This window comes from Theropithecus gelada, chromosome 8 (assembly GCF_003255815.1).
Source record: "Theropithecus gelada isolate Dixy chromosome 8, Tgel_1.0, whole genome shotgun sequence".
NCBI lineage: Eukaryota > Metazoa > Chordata > Mammalia > Primates > Cercopithecidae > Theropithecus > Theropithecus gelada.
Genome location: NC_037676.1, coordinates 54,867,059 through 54,888,682, shown reverse-complemented (window position 1 = coordinate 54,888,682; position 21,624 = coordinate 54,867,059). Strand labels below are relative to the sequence as shown.

The 21,624-nt window shown below is 41.3% G+C and overlaps 2 protein-coding genes across 3 annotated transcripts in view; one reads left to right on the top strand and one right to left on the bottom strand.

The window, feature by feature from the left end:
• Positions 1–4,901: 4,901 nt before the first annotated feature.
• On the bottom strand, positions 4,902–7,123 carry LOC112629949 (translation initiation factor IF-2-like). Its single transcript, XM_025393833.1, has one exon. It carries the CDS (start codon positions 7,025–7,027, stop codon positions 6,521–6,523), a length of 507 nt encoding a protein of 168 aa, XP_025249618.1. The 5' UTR covers positions 7,028–7,123; the 3' UTR covers positions 4,902–6,520.
• The window catches only part of RB1CC1 (RB1 inducible coiled-coil 1), a 103,575-nt gene continuing 88,196 nt past the window's right edge, over positions 6,246–21,624 (top strand). For both annotated transcript variants that reach the window (XM_025393831.1, XM_025393832.1), the window contains exon 1: positions 6,246–6,627. The gene's annotated coding sequence lies outside the window, so the exon portion shown is untranslated. The remainder of the gene's footprint in view (positions 6,628–21,624) is intronic.

The window sequence follows — 21,624 nt, the reverse complement described above, 5'->3', positions numbered from 1 at the left end:
CTACAGGATGGTGCACGAAAATCACTTGGACCCAGGAGGCGGAGGTTGCAGTGAGCTGAGATCGCGCCATTGCACCCCAGCCTGGGCAACAAGACTGAAACTCCATCTCAAAAAAACAAAAACAAACAAACAAACAAAACATTTATTTTTATAAACACTATTGAGGCACTGGCAGAAATAGGAAGGCATACAGAAAAGTCAGGAACAAAGAATTTCAAGGTTTGGGGCCTAAATCATTGAATCTAATGTCTCTGAAACCATTAGATGGTAGTAAAATCAATTTAGTGTATAAGACTAGCAAGAGGAATAAAAAAGAGTAGAAGGTATCAGAGTATATCACAAGCAGCAAGTACTTTTTCCTGTATGTGTATACCAGGTCACAATGTGAACCTGTATTTCTTAATGTGGATCACAGTAAAAGTTAGAAAGTCACCACCTGAAGTCTAACCACTACTTGACATTTGAATCAGTTCTGTATCTGTGTCTACATGACGGATTAATTTCTGACTTAAGGCATTTTATAAACAGTGCCAGCTCTATTTTTGGACATTGTGCTAGGCAGCTCTTCAAAATAATGAAAGACAAGAACCTAATAAAATATGACACAAAACAGTATCATCTCTTTCAATCTGAAAAATGACTACAAATGTTTTGTCTTAATCTACTGGTTTAAATCTTTCAGGAAATTCAGCATTCTAGAAGTGTTTTCTTGACTATGTTGCTGCAGCACTGGAAACAGTGTTGCTTATGAGCTCATCGAGTCATCACTAGTTTTGAAGATGTTCATTCCTAAGTTAGCCATCACCATTATTACCAGTAATATGTGTGAGTACCCACAGACCAGATGAGGAGGGCAGCTTTCAGGTCTGTAAACAGTACTGAAAACATGAACTTAATTATCATAGTGCCAGCAGCCTCTAAATAGTACAAAATCATATACACCAAATTAGTTACGGTTTTAAAAACAAACTCCAAAATAGTACATCTTTTTAACCTTTTTAAAAATGAACAATAATTGTGACTCATACTTTAAATAAAGCCAAATTATCTGAATTGTGGTTGCTGGTTGTTTGAATATCACCTAAAAGAAAATTAGGGTAATGACACTAAGTTGTTTGAGAAATATTTAATACATGTGCTGAATGCCTCCGGCAGAGTTGACAAAATTAAGATGTGTACAATGATCTTCCCAATAAACTGAATGTACTTTGGTAAATAATTAATATCATATAAATTTGTTACTGCAATTATATTTATTTATTTATTTGAGATGGAGTTTCGCTCTTGTTGCCCAGGCTGGAATGCAATGGTGCGATCTCGGCTCACTGCAGCCTCCGCCTCCCGGGTTCAAGTGATTCTCCTGTCTCAGCCTACCGAGTAGCTGGAATTACAGGCATGCGCCACTAGCTAATTTTGTATTTTTAGTAGAGATGGGGTTTCTCCATGTTGTTCAGGCTGGTCTCGAACTCCTGACCTCAGGTGATCTACCCGCCTCAGCCTCCCAAAGTGTTGGGATTACAGGCGTGAGGCGTGAGCCACGCACCCAGCCTGCAATTATTATTATTATTATTATTATTATTTATTTTTTTTTTGGAGATAGAGTTTCATTCTGTCTACCAGGTTGGAGTGCAGTGGCATGATCTTGGCTCACGGCAACCTCTGTATCCAGGTTCAATCGATCCTCCCATCTCAGCCTCCTGAGTAGCTGGGACTACCGGTGGGTGCCACCATGCCTGCCTAAGTTTTGTATTTTTAGTAGAGACAGGGTTCCATCATGTTGTCCAGGTTGTTCTCAAACTCCTGAGCTCAAGCAATCCGCCCACCTCAGCTGGGATTACAGGTGTGAGCCACTGCACCCTTCCTTTGCTACTGCAATTGTTTTGAATGGTCCCCTTTACAAGCCTATGAGATATCTGACGGCAGGAATTTTCTGCAGTAACTTTCTAGTCAACCATCAATATAAATAATTCCTGACTGCCAAGCTCTCCATAAAGTTCCAGCAATTTAAAAATTAATAATGCATAGTTCTTAATCTTAAGAGTTTCACAGACTAAGAGGGGAGAAAAAAATTTACAGTTGTGAGATACAGAGCAAAGCTAATAGAAGGGTGGAGACTCTAGAAGTTAGAAACTGCTAACATCCAAGCTGTATTTTTTTTTTTTTTGAGACGGAGTTTCGCTCTTTTTGCCCAGGCTGGAGTGCAATGGCGCGATCTCAGCTCACCGCAACCTCCGCCTCCTGGGTTCAAGCGATTCTCCTGCCTCAGCCTCCCAAGTAGCTGGGATTACAGGCATGCACCACCATGCCTGGCTAATTTTGTATTTTTAGTAGAGACAGGGTTTCTCCATGTTGGTCAGGCTGGTCTCGAACTCCCGACCTCAGGTGATCTGCCCGCCTTGGCCTCCCAAAGTGCTGGGATTACAGGCGTGAGCCACTGCACCCAGTCCCAAACTGTATTTCAAGGGATGACTTTGAAAGGTGAACAAGTGGGGAAGAACATTCCTGGATGAGGAAACTCATATAGAGCACGTATACAGGGGAGAAAAGTGCTGGCAGATAAGCTGGAGAGATGGGTTGGTACCTCATCATGGAGAGACTTTCATGCTAGGTTAAGTTGTTTACCCATGCCCAGGGTCGGGCATGGTGGCTCACACCTGTAATCCCAGCACTTTGGCAGGCCGAGACGGGTGTATCACAAGGTCAGGAGATTGAGACTATCCTGCCTAACACGGTGAAACCCCATCTCTCCTAAAAATACAAAAAATTAGCCAGGTGTGGTGGCAGGTGCCTGTAGTCCCAGCTACTTGGGAGGCTGAGGCAGGAGAGTGGCATCAACCTGGGGGATGGAGCTTGCAGCGAGCCGAGATCGCACCACTGTACTCCAGCCTCCGTGACAGAGCCAGACTCCGTCAGAAAAAAAAAAAAGTTTAAATTGTATCTAGTATACAAAACAAGACCAGTGAAAGTTGTTAGGCAGGGAAGAGAAGTGATTAGACTGGTCCTGGATGGAGTAAATAATGGACACTGATAGGAGGTCAATTAAGGTATAAATTGAGGGCCTGAACAAGTTGTGGGGTACTGTCAAATGTTTGTTCAGTGCATACCATTGTATACCAGGTATAGTACATCTTTTAAAAAGGACCTTATAGTCAGCAGGTTAGATGATACTGAAAGATACAATGTGAGAATCTAAAGAAATTACAAGCATGTGGCCAGGTGCTGTGGCTCACTCCTGTAATCCCAGCACTTTGGGGAAGGCTGAGGCAGATGGATCCCTTGAGATCAGGAGTTTGAGACCAGCCTGGTCAACATGGTGAAACCCCATCTACTAAAAGTACAAAAAGTAGCCAGGAGTGGTGGCGAATGCCTGTAATCCCAGCTACTAGGGAGGCTGAGACAAGAGAATAGTTTGAACCTGGGAGGTGGAGGGTGCAGTGAGTAGAAATCGTGTCACTGCACTCCAGCTTGGACAACAGAGTGAGACTCTGTCTCAAAATAAACAAACAAACAGACAAGCATGGTGGGGAATGACTCCCAGAGTAGGTGATATTATTGAGGTTGAGAACTGAAGGAAAAATAAGATTTTAAAGATCTGAACAAATTTGAAGTACTTAGGGTATTTATTGTACATCCTGTATAATCCCTCCATACTCCTAAAGAAAACCATTTTCTTTTGCCCTCACTGTAAATCTACTGAAGCATCTAAAATAGTTATTAAATTTAAAAAAAAATAATGTGATGAAGCCAGAATTAGGTTTCTCTCTTCTGTTCTCCCACAGCACATTATCTTTGCATCATTCGCACACCATTATAATTACTTGAAAATTTGGAAGAGATCCAAAGAATGGACAGATATTTAGGGGTGCCAGGAAGGAGACAGCACAAAAGGGAAGGAGTATAAAGTTCAATAATTTAAAATGGCAAATGCTTTAGAAAGTTCAAATAAAATCTCAGTACTGTAATTTACTGTAATTTGGAGGTCCTTGTTAATGATATGTTTGCAAGTTAAGTAAGAAATGCACAGTAGGCCAAAAATGAGATTGGACTTCCTATCAGAAAGCTTGGTTGAGAAGTGATGCTACAGAATTTTGTTTGTTCTTTTTTTTTCTCTTTAAATTAAGGAAGGGAGAATAGAGAGTGTCTAATAGGCAAGGAAAGTAACTTGTCACGACTTATTACCATGGATACATTATTAGTAACTTATAAACAGTATTTCCTCTAGATATTTGCACATATATAATAGAATTAATGTTAGTACATTTTCACTTATCCCTAGGAAAGAATTACTGATGCATACAAACTCTTAACATTTACACTGGAGGTGTATTAGGTATGAACCAGTCATTTCTGGTAATTTATTGGGATTAAGAGGGAAGGTTAGGACTGAATTAATTCATTTTCCAAAGAAAAAAGTCAGACAACATTTATTATTTACCAGATTATCACTGGCGTATTTCAGCAATTTTTTTTATTTTTATTTTTTTTGAGACAGGGCAACACTCTGTTGCCCAGGCTAGGAGTGCGGTGGTGCCATGATGGTTCACTGCAGCCTCGACCTCCTGGGCTCAACTGATCCTCCCACCTCAGCTTTCTGAGTAACTAGGACTACAGGTGCGCACCACCACGCCCAGCTAATTTTTGTATTTTTTTAATACAGAAGGGGGTTTCACAACGTTTCCCAGGCTGGTCTCGAACTCCTGGGCTCAAGCAATCCTCCTGCCTCGGCCTCCCAAAGTTCTAGGATTACAGGTGTGAGCCACTGCACCGAGCTCCAGCAAGATTTTTACATTCTAAATTGGGTTATATTTGTAATAATGAATGCCACTAATAAGAGGAAGTGCAAGAAACAATATGTTCTTTACAGGCCTCATACTGTTGTTTTTCTTTTCTTTTTGTTTTCATTCTTGGTCATACTGCTGTTTTTCTTAGCCAATTTCTGGCCAAACTCCTCCTCACCACTTTTATGTATGCTGATTACTATGCTGTACTACTAAATTCGGCTCTTGTCTTGCCAGTTCACACCTTCCCCTAAGGCATAATAACCATTTACTGCTTAATTTTCGCTTTTCTGCTCTATCTTGCTGGGGTGGTGTTAATAAAATTCCAGCTTAACCGAGTAAGTAAAATGGCTTGCCAATGATGATAAGGACCAGATTTGTTTGGGATATGTAGCAGCACAAATTTAAAAGTAAATAAATAAAACAAGCCCATCTCAATCCTAACTTCCAGACACTGGTCAGGGTGATTGAAAACTGAAATTGTTCATGCTAACCAACGTTTTACAGTTTCCACCTAACGTTTTGTTCAGTTTGGTGCCTTCTTGTGCCTCTTATTTTTACAGACACAACTCAGAAGCCCTGATAACTTTAGAGAAGGCACATCCAAGTTTTTACTCATTCCAGATATTCCTGGATATAGCAGGAATTTGAAAACTATTACGTAATTATTCTACCTGTAACATCTGCTCATCAGATTTTAATATTCAAGCCTTGTGGCTTCAAGTCATTGCCTGTGACTGATCATCTTTACAAATGCAAGAGTCCCCTGAAACTGTCTCCCACCCATTAGGGTGCTCATACTAACAGCTAACCCACTAGACCCACTACAAGATTCAGTATTTGTAAAGCTGAAAACGTGGTTGTGGCGTTTACATTTTCATTCCGATCGGCCTAGCCTTCGCTCTCTTCTCTCTTGGATGTTTTCTTGCCTTACCTGGTCTGAGAAAAAAATGTGCCGCCTAACCCTTGCAGAGTTAACACTGGGACGCTTGCCAGATGCGTGCAGTCCCGGCGGTCCGGATACGCGGGGAGGTGGCGGCAGGAACGCCTGGGCCAGGCGCTGGTACGTTATCCCGTTACAGACGTTGGCCTAGTCCGCAGGTCGCACCTGGAGAGGCGACGCGACACCAGGCCCTCGACTGGCTCCGCTCCTCCGCGACAGGCTGAGGGAGACAAGCTCTCTTTCGCCTGGGGACGATCCAAAGTTTGGTGGGTCGGCCTTAGTCAGGGCCTACTCGCTGTCGCAAAGAAGGTCAAACTCACCTTGGGAAAGTACGCGCCGGGACGGCAGCTAGCACCATAACAGGCAGCCCCAGCGGCGTCTCCCAGGGTCAGCCCAGGACAGCCAACAAGCCCCGCCGCCCGAGAGCCGGAGGCGGGGCCGCCCCCTTCCCGGCAGGCTGCCGACTTCCGGACCTGCGTAGACGCCTATCTGCGCCTCCAGGCGCGCCCCTCCCCCGGCAGGCCGTTTCCCGGCATGCTCCGCGGAGGAAGAGACGGAGTCGACAATAACAAACCAAGCCGCGGCGGTGTCCGCGGCCCTGCCGAGCCCTCGGCGTTGCCTCAGGGTCCCCCAGTCGCCTGGGCCCCTCGGCTCTGACAGGCCGTGGCCCTCTGTCCCCCGGCCCCAGACCCAGAGCCGAGGGGCCTGCCCGCGTCCTTCTCCGCCCGGACCCCTCCCTCCTGCCTAGAGTTCGGGGCCGCGGCGGGCGGGCGCCCGGGACGCCGGCGGTTGTGTCGGCTTAGCGGTGCCGAATGGGCGGTTGGTAGCCGCCGCCCGGCGGCGGAAGATGGTGCCGGGGGTCGCTGGCTCTGCTGCTGCCGCCGGCGAAGGAGGAGGCGCTGCCGGGTAAGTGTCGCCGCCGCCCGCGTCCCCTTCCCCCATCTGGCACAGCGGTCGCGCGGCGGGCCCTGGCACGGTGGGCTGGGGTCGCGGGGTCCAGGGTTCCGGCCGGCCCGAGCCCGGCCCACGCGCAGGTGTGTGCACCCGAGGGCCCCGGCGCCTCCCGCCCCGGCAGGTGTTGCCCAGTGGCCGCCTTCCGGGCGCAAGAGCCCCTTTGGAGACAAAAGCGGTTCGAATCGATGCTCCACCAGGCTGCGGGGGGTGTGGGTCGGGCTCTCGTTGCTGGGCTGCCAGCGGCTTTCTCGGACGGAGCCTTGGGATCCCTCTCTCTGCGCTGCCTGTCAGCACCCGGCCTAGTTGCCGGAGTGGCCAAGGGCGAGGGACGTCCGAACCTCCCGAGACACATCCTGACTTGTGCTCATCGCTGCCAGGGATCAGCCCTTAATTCTGTGTTGGACTCGAGAAACGGGAGAGTGGAGTTTGGCCGAGGCCGAACGAAGCTCACCGAGTGGGAGGAACGGAGAGATGATGTCTTTGTCCCGACCCCAGAGTGCGAGGATCGGTATAAAGTTACTCCTAGGAATGACTCAGCCTGCGCCCGCCCCACGGATAGATTTGGGATGGGCGTGCACGCGGATTTTACAGCTTCCTTGGTAGAAACAAAAATACAGTAACCAACAGTAGAAATGGCAGCTTCTGAATGGAATATCTCTATAGTTTCTTCCACCGCCTGGTGGATGTGCTGTGTTTACTGTTTATGGTTTCGTAATCTAGTCTTTTCCATCATGACTCTTTGAAGTGTGGTCATACCTTGAAGTAGTGTAGACCTGGGTGCTAAAGAAGACTCATGTGCTCACTGTTGATAAAGAGTCACGTTACTACGAGACATTCAGCCAGATGGGAATGTTCTCAAGTCTGCTGCAGACGTTTAAAGTGTACCTATTTGCTAACCATTTTACTGTGTAGTTTCTTAGGTTTTTATGTTTTGATGAAGCTTTTATGATTTAAACGTAGGTTTGGACAGTTAGCAATTTAGGAAGACGTTTAAATAGATTTAATTGTGTGTTTAATCAAGAATGTTATTACATTTTGGTAGACGATAAAAAAGAGGGCCCTTCCACTTCTGATCAGATAAAACTCTGAGAAGCCAAAGGACTACTGAGGGAGGTGGCTGATTTTATTTTTTGGATTATTGGATCTATAAGCAGACCATTGCTAGGAATGTGAAAATATGTTCGCTTTTTATATTTGTTGTAAGAGAATATAGTCCTAATGAAGATATTTTGTCAATAACATTCCTGTCATGTCTTTTAATGTTTGTGATTGTGTTCAAAACCTGGATAAAGTTTTATGCCAGGGATGCTTTAGGCACATAATGCTTATGTGTAGAAACCTCTGTTGATGGAAAGTGGATATTGTTGTAGTTCATGTTTTTAAAGTAATTTTATTTGGTCTATTTTGAACTTTTTATGGTAATCAAGATATGATTATTTATGTACCTAATCCTTTATATGTTTGTTATTGGACGACAGGGAAGACAATGAAGCGGTACTTTTGTCCCTGAGTTTTCTTTTAGCTCTTGCTGCCAAACACAAGATCAGGATGCATGGCAGATTTACTCTTAGCAAGTCAAGTTCATAAAGGCAGAGGACACAAGACTTTTGTTTTCGAAATTTTGAACCTAAATTTTGGTTGTTAGCCTGAGAAAAGTTTTTAGACTCTATTTAAGATTAACTTAAAAATTTTAATCATGCATTCAGCAAATATTTTAGTACCTACATGCTTTACTTTGCAGATGTGTATGTCTTATGAATATCTTTTTAAAAGAATGGCTGATAAAATGTTCTCATTCAGGTAATGATATTTTCTAACTCCGGTTACACTTTTCTTTTGTAGTAATACTGGCCTAAGTCACTTAGGTGAAAATCTCGCAATCCCTTTCAGCACACTTTCACGATTCTTTTATTATCTTTTTACCACTGTGGGGTTTTTGAACTAGTTGCATGAGGAATATAAAAATGTTTAAGTAACTATTCTTGAGTAGAGACGGGGTTTTACCATGTTGGCCAGGCTGGTCTTGAACTCCTGACCTCAGGTTATCTGCCTGCCTTGGACTCCCAAAGCCCGGCCACTGATTGACTTTTGAATAAAGGCCCAAGAGAAGTAAGGGGTGTAAGTGTGTGACTCTCTTGAAAGGAATTTTGGTGGAAGAAACAGTAAGTGGAACGGCTCTGATATACATGGCATATACAAAGAAAAATGAAGTTACTGAGGCTGGGCTAGTATGAGAGAGGGGATAGAATTGGAAGATTGGGGGACTCTGCATATCCAGGTTTGGAAGTCATGGTAAGGAAACTAATGTACTGTAATTCAGCATGTGCAAAGGCCTACAGGTGAATTCAAATAAACCCAGCATGGCTGGAAAGCAGTTGAAGCCAAATTCATCTCATTTATTCCTGAAATGCTAATTGAACCCCTGCAGCGTACTCTTTTAGCTTCAGCAATGCAACAGTGAACAAGAAATACGTATATGTCTATATATATTTATTTATAGGAAATGGGCAACCACTGGAAATTTTAATGGATGTAAATGACAAATGCAGATTACTTTGAGAATGTAGAATAGATAAAAGACTAGCCAAGCAGATTGAATAGTGCTAGGTTGATGAGTTTTTGCTTAACTCACATGGGTAAAAGGATGTAAAGATTACTTGTCTCTGATTCTTTAATTTATTATGGACCAAATCAGCTTAATTTGACTGTAAACTGTACCCCCATTGTTTCGGGCCCTGAGAGGATGGCATTTCTTTCCATCCCTTTGTAAAGTTCCGGTTCTGTTGGATTACTTTTTGTAAATGCAGTACTTGAGTGGCTCCAAGTACCCTCTTTCCTGGGTTAATTTGTTTCTGCTTTCATAGCTGTTTAGTGAGTGCTTTGAGGATTGTGGAATAACAATCCTCGCCCATTTTTTTTTTCATCCATGATTTTTTTCCACCCGTGATTTTGCCTTTTGAATTCTCATATTTTATTGGCTTGTAATTGTGCTAGGAGATGAAAATAATTGTGATCCATTTCCTTTTTTTGTCACTGATTTGAGACTGTTCACTCATGTTTTCCTTCACATTCCACACATTATACTTGTTCAGTAACTGTTCAGCATACCTGTTGAAATATTAATTCACTGCCATATTATTATTATAGTAATGTAATGGCTTTTAGTAATTGTTTTACTGCAAATGCCAGATTTGGGCAGGCTGGTTTAATATTGTTATATGTTTATAGATAATCTTGGTTTAATAGAATGCAGCTAATTCTACATTTTCTTTTTTTCTCCATCTTCCCTGTGTTATATAATTCTATATTTGATATATAGATAATTTTGGTTTTACTCTTAGATTCCATTATGAAATAAAACACACAACTAGAAAATTTTCACTAAAATCATGCATTTTATGTAGTTTTTATAAATGATAGGGACACCAAAATGTGTAATGCATTCATATGTAGTGATACAGAAAGAGTTCTGTTATTTTATGCAGTTCAAGCAAAGTCCATAGTAGTATGTAGGGTGTTACCTCATTTTTATAAAACGATATTGCCTGAGTATACACATATACTTCCTTTACACCTAGGGAAAAAAACTTAAGGGTGTACTCCAAAGTATTTTTCATTTTTGTTTCAAACGTATTCCTGTTCTGCTATTTTTACCTCGTTTGATGTCTTTGGGCACTACCTTTATAAATGTTCGCTTCATTCTTTTGGTGAAGTTGCTTGTCTAGTTTATAGACAAGGCATATATTTAGGAAGTCTGAACTTTTATGAAAAAGGTTTTCTTTCAGGGAAATGTTAGGAAAATGCCTGACCTACTCATCTTTCATTCTTTTTCTTTTTCTTGGCAGAGAAGGGGTAGGATCAGATTAGAATACATCTGATTTGGGGAGACTGATGCCCAGTTTTCAGTCCCTGGGCAACCTAGACACTCCATTTGTGGAGGACATTATCTCCATTGATGCAGTAGCCCGTGACCCCTCAATGAGGGAGAATTGCTAATAATTGCAGTTTACAGAACTAGAGATCAGGCAAAATTATTTCCAATCATCTTTTCTCTCTGAAGGTTTTAGTCCACTTTAGGGTTATCTAAGTCTCATGTGTTCTATTCAGCTGGAAAGCATCTTGAAGATATTTGTATTTCAGGCACCTAGCAGTGTCTGGCTTATGTTAGATGCCCCCAAAATAGTGGATGAATAATGAATGTGTCCAGTTTTGAAGGTCAGAGATTGTCATTGGGGTGTCCCCCGTCACCTTCTCATATAAGGAAGCAAATACTGTTTTTTTTTTGTTTTCGTTTTTTTAGGCAGAGTCTTACTTTGTCCCCCAGGCAGGAGTGCAATGGTGTGATCTAGGCTCACTACAACCGCTTCCTGGGCTCAGGTCATCCTCCCAGCTCAGCCTCCCAGTAGGTGGGATTACAGGCACACACTACCACTGCTGACTAATTTTTGTATTCTCGTAGAGGCGGGGTTTCACCATGTTGCCCAAGCTTGAACTCCTGGCCTGAAGTGAGCCACCCACCTCGGCCTCCCAAAGTGCTGGGATTACAGGCATGAGCCACCGTGTCCAGCCTAATTCTAAGTTTTGACTATATTAGAATAGTTGACAATAAGGCTGGGATAATTGACTATCATCGTGGTGGTAATCTCTCAAGAGAAAATTGTAAATTAATCTCCAGTTGATAAGTTGGATAGATTTTAATGAGTATGTGAAATACTTTCTGGTTCTTTTCCTCAAATATGGGTATATATGGATTCAGTTGTTTTCCCTGTACATCTGGAAACAAATGCACTGGGGTCAGTATATTTTTATTTTTATTTTTTAAGATGGAGTTTCACTCTTGTTGCCCCGGCTGGAGTGCAGTGATGCAATCTCAGCTAACCACAACCTCCGACTCCCGGGTTCAAGCGATTCCCCTGCCTCAGCCTCCTGAGTAGCTGGGATTACAGGCATGCGCTGCCACACTCAGATAATTTTGTGTTTTTAGGAGAGATGGGGTTTCTCCATGTTGGTCAGGCTGGTCTCAAACTCCTGACCTCAGGTGATCCGCCCACCTCGGCCTCCCAAAGTGCTGGGTGGCATGAGCCACCGCACCCTGTTGGATCAATGTTTTTTTAAATACACCTCTCTTCTCCCCTTCATTTATAGCTGACTGTATCCCAGGAGGATTTAGGAGGAACAGATGTCCTCATAATGAGAGATAGGTTTTTCCCCCCCAGATAAGAGAATTCCTGCTATCTTATATTAACTACTTAAGAGTTCTGTAAATTCAGAGAAGAGAGAAAGAATACTGTAGGCCACCTGTGATAAGGGAAGACTTCCCAGAAGTGGTAATAGGACAATACTTGGACTTTTATTTGTTTTTTGTTTTTTGTTTTTGTTTTTGTTTTGAGACGGAGTCTCACTCTGTCGCCCAGGCTGGAGTGCAGTGGGGCGATCTCTGGGTTCACGTCATTCTCTCGCCTCAGCCTCCCGAGTGACTGGGACTACAGGCGCCTGCCACCACGCCCGGCAAATTTTTTTGTATTTTTAGTAGAGACGGTGTTTCACTGTGTTAACCAGGATGGTCTCGGTCTCCTGACATCTTGATCCACACCCCTTCGGCCTCCCAAAGTGCTGGGATTACAGGCCTGAGCCACGGCGCCCAGCAATACTTGGACTTTTAAAGATGAGTAAAATTCAGATAAGCAAAGATGGGGGTATTTTACCTGGCAGGAGTATGTAAAGTGAGGGTATAGGTTTGTCATGTAAGGGAATAGTTGATGATACTGCTACAAAAATAAACTGGGGTTAATTATGAAGTTCTTGAGTGCTGGAGTTTAATTAAAGTCATAATTGCCACCATTTTTAAAGCTGTTAGTATATTACTAGCACTGTAAAGGAGTCTGAAGTACATTATTGCTATCCTTCTCATCTCTCTGAAAGGTATTGTTGCAATTTGTAGATTGTTAACTGATGTGTAGAGGTTACCTGAGCTTCAGTGAGATAGATGGTATTCAAATACAAGTAAATTTTGTTCCTAAGTCTGCCATTTTTTATGTTAATCTAGCCTATGTCAAGTTGGCAAATTCACATGCTAAGAGGGGTGGGCAGATAGTGCAGTTAAGTGAAACTGAGTACTGAACCAGAGGTGACAAGGAGAGTGTAGCTGTAAAGGAACCACAGATTTGTGCCCTGCTATAGGCAACAGTAAGGTGCTAGGGAAGATATTTGAGGGAAGCAGCCTGACTACCTTGGCTGTAACTGTTAGGGAGTATTTAGGAAGGATTTAAGCAGGATAGAGATTTAAAGGCAGAGAGAAGAGGTTGCAGGCTCCTAAGTATGGGTTATGTCATTGGAAAATGAGGGGTTGGATTAGAAAGGAAAAAATGGGTAGGACTTGGACAGAAATAACTGAAGCCTGGTCTACTGTCACTTTGGAAAGTTTGTTAAAAAAAAAAAAAAAGAAAGAAAAGAAAAATAAATGAAGTCTGGGGCAGTAGTAGAATGATAGTTTATTGACAATGAATAAATTAGGAATAGATGTAAAGGAAAAGCACCGAATTTAAATTTAGACATGTTGAGTTTGAGGTAACAGTAGGATTTCCAGTTGGAAATATGTAGCATTGGTTACTGCTAGTTCTGAACTCAGAACAGAGATCTGAATCAGTTAACAACAGTAACTGATGTTTATATTTCACTTTATGGTTTGCATAACTTCCATATATGTGTAGATTATTCGTTAGATTGTGACCACAACCATGTGAGACAGGTACTTTTTCCTTTTTGTAATCAAATGAAAAAACTTGTTAGGTGAGGTCAATCCAGGTCACATCGGGCCAGGACTTGAATACAATTCTTTTGATTCCAAATCTCATGTTCTTTTCACAGTTCTATTCTCCCTCTTCTGTCTACATAAAGCTAACATTTGGGGCGTGGTGACTCATGCCTGTATTCCCAGAACTTCCAGAGGCCGAGGTTGACAGATCACTTGAGGTCAGGAGTTTGAGACCAGCCTGGCCAGCATGGTGAAACCCTGTCTCTACTAAAAATAAAAAAAAAATTAGCTGGGTGTGGTGGGGTGCCTATAATCCCAGCTACTTTGGAGGCTGAGGAGAGAGAATCTCTTGAACCTGGGAGACGGAGGCTGCAATGAGCTGAGATCGCGCCTCTGCACCCAGTCCCTGGGTGACTGAGTGAAAGTCTCAAAAAAAAAGAAAAAAAAAGAAGACAGTTGGAAAACTAAACATGAATGACCATTTAGGGAAGGCTAGATTTAGAATGGGAGTGGGGGCCGGGCGCCGTGGCTCAAACCTGTAATCCCAGCACTTTGGGAGGCCGAGATGGGCGGATTACGAGGTCAGGAGATCGGGACCATCCTGGCTAACACCGTGAAACCCCGTCTCTACTAAAAAATACAAAAAACTAGCCAGGCGAGGTAGCGGGCGCCTGTAGTCCCAGCTACTCGGGAGGCTGAGGCAGGAGAATGGCGTGAACCTGGGAGGCGGAGCTTGCAGTGAGCTGAGATCCGGCCACTGCACTCCAGCCTGGGTGACAGAGCGAGACTCCATCTCAAAAAAAAAAAAAAAAAAAAAAAAACAAGAATGGGAGTAGGGCAGAACTCCCCTAGGACCTCAGATTGGGACTGAAATGAGGAAAGCAGGTGGGAATCTTTGTCTTGCTCTCTTGGTAGGACTAACTCTTCTGGGGCAACAAATTCAGGTTCTTTATTTCTTTGTAATGTGTAGGGTGTCGTCTTTTTTTTTTTTTTTAATGGATATAAGTTTTTTCCCATCTAATCATAAATGTGATTTTTAAAGAAAGTGGCAGAAAGTAAAAGTCGGCATCCAGAGATAGCCAGTGTTAAAAAGATTACTATTAAATTGATCCAGACTTTTTAAGTGCTTGTATATACATATGTTCTCTGCATTAGTTGTAAAAATAAAATTCACAAACAGAATCACATAATATACACTATAAATTTTTCTTACTGATCAATATGTATAGATCGAAGCAAACATTTTTAAATGTCTAAAATTTGACACCTTATAGGATTGTGTCATAATTTATTGTATTTTTAGAGAGAGGATCTTGCTGGGTCACCTAGCTCCTAGGCTCAAGCAAACCATATCCACCTGCCTCAACCACCTGAGTAGCTAGGACTATAGGCATAATGTATTTAACCAACCTCCATTGATAGTTTTTAAATTTATCATTTTTAAAAGTAATGGTATAATGAAAATCATTGCATATATATATACCTTTGTACACTTGTCTCATTCTTTGCTTCCAGTACATTCCCAGAAGTAGAATTGCTGGTTTGTACATTCTGAATTTTGATACGTAGTGCCAGATTAAATTTCCTTAAAAGTTGTACCAGTTTATGTTTTTGTCAGAAATGTTCCAGTGGACCCACTGTTAATCTTGTCAACACTTAGCACTTATTTTAGTCATCGGTAGTAACCTGAAGGGTAAAAAGTGGTACCTTGTTGATGTTTTAGTTCTCGTTAGTGAATATGTACCTCCAGATAGTTTATTTTTCTTCATGTTATGGATAGCCATTTGTCATAATACCATTGCATGAAAAGTTGATCCTTTCTCCCCAATTTGAACTCTCGCTGTTATTGTGTAGATATACCTGTGTATGTATGCATATACAAAGATCAATTTGGATCTGTTCAGTTTCATGCATTATGTTTATTAATGTACCATGATTCCTACTAACTTGTTAACTACCGTGTGAGTTATGAGTATGTTTGACATGCTTTGACAATTGTTCTCTCATACGAAGTCTCAGTATATATGGTAGGCAGTTTATAGTAATTCTTAGTGTGCAGAAACTAAAGACTGTTTAAGCATAGGGTCAAATAATTTAAGAAAATGTTGTTTCAGTTGTTGAGTTACTAACCTGTTACTTTTAATTTAGAATTGGCTTATGTTAACTTGTATAGTATTAAGTATGGTTTCATTTTATAAAAGTTAAGAAAGGACTTTATATAAAATGAGCATCAGGTCAAATTTTAGGAAATCATGACTATTTGGTGAAAAGTAACACTTATGTACTAGGCTTATATTTATATAAGGCTTATAAAGTGACTTTATAATTCCTTGAATAGCAGTTGATTTCTATGCTTCTACCTTACTTAACAATTACATGCAATAACTTTAGTTCTAGATCATAGAGATTCACCTACTTACAGGATTTAATGGATTTTACATAAATTAGGGGGACGTGTACATAATAAGCATTCCCAAAGTTGTAAGTTAATAAAAGAATTAGCTTCTTTTAATGTTTGTTTTCTTAAAAGAAATCATTGGTTTATTAAGTTTATCCTCTTAAGTTTTTAGTAATGTGATCAGTGAGGGTAAACTGTCAGTTCCTAGTTGGAACTTGATTTTACATATCCTTTTATGTTTTTTAAATTTTTTTATGTTTTAATGTCACCTTTGTGTGAATTCTTGTCCATTCTTTCTCAGTCTAACTTTTGCATACCTCTCTTCATGTTAGTATTATTGAACTTTTTGGAAGGCAGGTAATGTGCTATTGATTATTCTTCGGCACTAGCACACAATAAATTTCTTAAAATTAGTATTTGTTCAGTGTGTTAGACTCATGTTTAATATATGATTTGAGTATTTATAGAAGATCAGAAGAATAATCTAGTGTACCCTTTTATGTTTTAGGATGAGGAAACTGAGATTCAGAGAAATTGGTTAACTCCTCAAAACCACAGGAGTACAGATGTGAAGCTACCGCTAAAAACCAGACCTCTTATTTCTGCCCAAGTATTTTTTATTTCAGGGTGACCAAATATGTATTTGGTTACTAATGTCCCTTTTTGCTGAATGTTTTTAACAATTGTGACGTACAAAGGAGAGAATTCAGCTTCATGGGATCATTTTGATAGCATATAGAAGTATGTAACGTAAAGTATACAGTCTAGTGAATAGATAGAGACAGTGTTCCTTTGGATTCTCTTTGAGCAACTTTCTGATTTTACAGTTTTGGTTGCTGTAGTCCTTATCCATGGTTTTGACCTCAAACATTTATTGATTCTTTACTATCCCTAGGTAGTATGTTAGGCATTGAGGTATAATATGTCATGACCAAATTTTTTTTTAGCCATTTGCAGTACAGCTTGGGCGATGTAAGTTATTTGGCAAGTGGCAAAAAAGTGTAGCAGGGCATTTATTTATGTTCTGAATACCAACACTTGTTTGAATAATTCGAATTTGAAGTATGGGCTGTCATTACTTCCGGAACAAGACCACTGACAGCCAGTACATTAAGGAAGACTTTACGACAGAATATTTGTGAGTTCTTGGTTACAAAATGGAAGCTGTGGAATGACATGAGTAGAGGCATGAAAATCCATTTATCCATTCACCTCATTTCAGGAGATGAACCTAAATGGTGTGGAGCTTCATGTAGGGGCCCAATTAAAGGAAATAGTGGAGTGTCAGTCTAAGGAACTTATACTTGAGTAGAAGTTATGAAGCATTTTTGGTTTGGGGAGAAATAAAAACATTAAAAGAATCTAAGATTATGTAGTTGGTGGTGCCATCTGAGATGGAATCCGCAGCTAGTAGGTGCTCAGATAGGTAATTGTTAGAGCCCGATATGCAGTAGGAAGCTCTGAATTAGATAGCTTAATGGGAATAAAGTGGAAGAGAGGATACACATACTTAGTACCTGTTTATGTGGAACCAAGGAGTACTTATTTATGTATGATGTTAAAACATATTAAACCAAGTTGATTACTTTTTTTTTTCTTTTAATATGAGATACTGGGAACACATTGGCTGATACAGAAACTGCTGAAAATTAACTACCTGCGTCTCTCTCTGTTACTAAGTTACTATTTGGATTCTGCCTTGTCACTTGTTTAGAGTACTGCTAGTAGAACCCCAAGAGTACATTTGCTTATGAAACCCTGTTTATTCAACAGATGCTTTTGAGTGCTTTGTGTTATGTCACAGAGTTACTTCCTGTCCCTAGAGAACATTTTTGGATTATTTACTGTGGTTTCTTTTTTTTTTCTGCAACAGCCATATGAGGTAGGTATGATATATATCCCCATTTACATATTAGAGAATGAAAATTTAGACAGACGTGTATTGATGAAGAAAGTTGTTTTATTGTTTTATCTACATTTTTTATTTTTCTTTACTTTTCTTTTTTTTTTTTTTTCTTGAGATGGAGTCTCACTCAGCTGGAGTGTAGTGGCATGATCTCGGCTCACTGCAACCTCCACCTTCTGGGTTCAAGTGATCCTTCTTTCTCAGCCTCCTGATAGCTGAGATTACAGGCGAGAGCGACCACACTCAGCTAATTTTTGTATTTTCAGTAGAGATGGGGTTTCACCATGTTGGCCAGGTGGGTCTCGAACTCCTGACCTCAAGTGAACCTGCCTCAACCTCCCAAAGTGCTGGAATTACAGGTATGAACCACTGTGCCTGGCCTGTTTTTTTATCTACATTTCTTTTCCTGATAATAAAGCCATGCAGCTCATGAATCTTCTGGAGAAGATTCATTCAATAGAATTTTATAACTTTGACTTAGATTACACAAATTGGTCTTTATACAGGTCATATGATATTTCTTTTAATAAGAGAATTTAAAACATTAGCATGAATAAGTATATTTTACTCATCCTGGTACCCATACAGAGTATTTAATTTTATAAACCATACATTTCAATTAAAATCTGACCAACTTTTATTTTGCTTACACAAAAATCTGTATTTCCATTCACTTACTGCATACAATCTGTGAAATATAAAACAACAACAACAGCAGCAACAAAAAACTTGAATGGTTCAAGTCACAAACAACTTGTTGTGTAATTATTACATGACCACATAAAGATTAATAATCCAGGGTTGAAGTAACAGTTCAAGATAGAAATAGCTTTTTTGGCTGCACAAGGTGGCTCACGTGCCTGTAATCTCAACACCTGGGGAAGCTGAGGCAGGTGAATTACCTGAGGTCAGGAGTTTGAGACTAGCCTGGCCAACATGATGACATTCCATCTCTACTAAAAATACAAAAATTAGCTGGGCATGGTGGCGGGTGCCTGTAATCACAGCTACTTGGGAGGCTGAAGCAAGAGAATCCCTTGAACCTAGGAGGTGGAGGTTGCAGTGAGCTGAGATCACGCCATTGCACTCCATCCTGGGCAAGAAGAGCAAAACTCTGTCTAAAAAAAAAAAAAAAAAAAAAAAAAGATGTGGTCCTTCGCACATTGTTATACGCATAAGGTTGTACAGCCCTTTGAGAAAGAGACCAGTTGTGTGTGTTTCCCTAAACCACTGGCTTGAGAGTCCAGTTTATATAACTTACCTTGTAGAATCTTTAGTAATTAGGCACTTTGCGTGTCACCTAGGTCAGCCTCCCTCTTAATGCAGTGACAGGTCCAGGGAAATTAAATTAAGTAAAGATTTCACTTTTCATGCCTGTGGTGATTGTTGTTAAACATTAAGATTGAGAGTGTAGTCTGAGAATAAGAAAATCTTGAATATCCTTTATATTGGTTAAGCATTGGTGCAAAATGGAAGTTTCATTTGTTTGTTTTTGTGTATACGTGTTCACTTATAGGAAACTGTAATTTTCATTATTGGCAATTGTTTCCCTTTATTTAGTAAAGCATATTTAGTGTTTATGCCTTGCCATGGATACAGGGTGGTCACTGTGTATTAGACATTGTTTGTATGCTCTGCTCATGTTAATGGATTGGCCGCAAATAAGATATGCCAGTGACCAATAAGATGTGCTTAGTCCAGACTTAATTAAGAAGACATTGCTGATTTTGTTTCTTTTCTTTTTGCTTTTTCTAAAGATAGAGTCTTGCTCTGTTGTTGCCTAGGCTGGAGTGCTGTAGCACAGTCTGTGCTCACTGCAGCCTCAACCTCCCAGGTTCAAGCCATCCTTCTGCCTCAGTGCCCCCCCACCCCCACCCCCCGTAACTGGGGCTACAGGTGTGCGTCACCACATCTGAATAATTTTTTGTGTATTTGTAGATACGGAGTCTCACCATGTTGCCCATGTTGGTCTGGAACTCTTGAGCTCAGCAATCCATCTGCCTTGGCCTCCCAAGGTTGCTGCCAGTGCGCCCAGCATGTTGCTGATTTTCTTTGAGACATAATGGGAAAGAAAATTTCTCAGCTCTGTCTTAACCGCAGTGAAAGACTGCCTTCAGAGTGTTTCAGTTACCTCTTCCCATCAATATGGGAAAAGATGAGTGTGAGGAATAGGTAGAGGGAAAAATATTGACGTTTTTTGTGTAGCATGAATTATGTCAGGCGGTTATATAGGTAATTTCTAGCATGCACATAGGCACTGTGCCAGTAGGTAGGTATTAGAGTAGACATGGTTCTTTACAGTAGCCTTTTATAAAATGGACTTGCTTTGGTGAAACAGCTCCTGGCATCGTTCAGACATTTTTATCCTGTTGTGTGGGTGCGGAAACACTGGGATCGTTCTATAAGCTTTCTGTTTTTGTATTTTTATAGTTTTTTATTTTATTTTATTTTATTTTATTTTTGAGACAGAGTTTCGCTCTTGTCACCTGGGCTAGAGTACAGTGGCGCAGTCTCGGCTCACTGCAACCTCTGCCTCCCGGGTTCAAGCGATTCTCCTGCCTCAGCCTCCCAGGTAGCTGGGATTACAGGCATGCGCCACCATGTCCAGCTAATTTTCTTTTTCCCCCCACTAGAAACAGGGTTTCACCATGTTGGCCAGCCTGGTCTTGAACTCCTGACCTCAAGTGATCCACCTGCCCTTCCCTTCCAAAGTGCTGAGATTACAGGCATGAGCCACCACGCCCGGCTGCATTTTTATAATTCTTGTGGAAATCAAAAACACAGAAAGATAGGCAATAGAAGAATGAGCTATGATGTACCCATCATATTGATTTAATTGTTATCACCTCATGGCCAGTCTTGTTTCAGCTATACTTCCATCTGCTTCTCATTCTCTTGTTACTTTAGACCTGTAAATTTTGAAGAACAGATATCCCCTGCGATAGCCCTGTGAGAAAGATGTTATCTCTGCTTTGGAGATAAGAAAATTGAATGTTAGGATAAATTTCTTTTCTAAAACCACCCAAATTGTAAGTGGCAGAATAAGAATTTTAACCAGGTCCTCTGCAGTCAGTTGTTTTTCCTTCTGTTTAGGTCAAATTATAACCAATGAGGGTGGTGTATTCTGACAGCAGCTAAATGTTTTACTGGAGTATTTAGTATTTACTCAAGTAATTTAGTACCTACAGACACTTGTTATTACTTATTTTGGGTTAGGGTTAGATTAGAGTTAGATTTTTTCCTTTCCTCTGCATTCTTTTTGACCATCTAAAAAATCATATTTAAGATCGGGTGCGGTCGTTCATGCCTGTAATCTCAGCACTTTGGGAGGCTGAGGCAGACAGATCATCTGAGGTGAGGAGTTCCAGACCAGCCTAGCCAAGATGGGGAAACCATGCCTTACTCAAAATACAAAACAATTAGCTGGGCGTGGTGGCAGGTGCCTGTACTCCCAACTACTCCTGAGGCTGAGGCAGGAGAATCCCTTGAAACCAGGAAAGGAAGGTTGCAGTGAACTGAGATCACACCACTGCACTCCAGCCTGGGCAACAGAGTGAGACTGTCTCAAAAAAAAAAAAAAAAAAAAAAATCACTTTGCATATACTGTAAGCCTTGTTAGAAGTTATTCTCTGGCCGGGCACAGTGACTCACGCCTGTAATCCCAGCACTTTGGGAGGCCGAGGCGGGTCGGATCACGAATTCAGGAGATCGTTACCATCTTGGTTAACACAGTGAAACCCCGTCTCTACTAAAAAATACATAATTTTAGCCGGGCATGGTGGCAGGCACCTGTAGTCCCAGCTACTCGGGAGGCTGAGGCGGGAGAACGGCGTGAACCCGGGAGGCGGAGCTTCCAGTGAGCCGAGATGGCATGACTGCACTTCAGCCTGG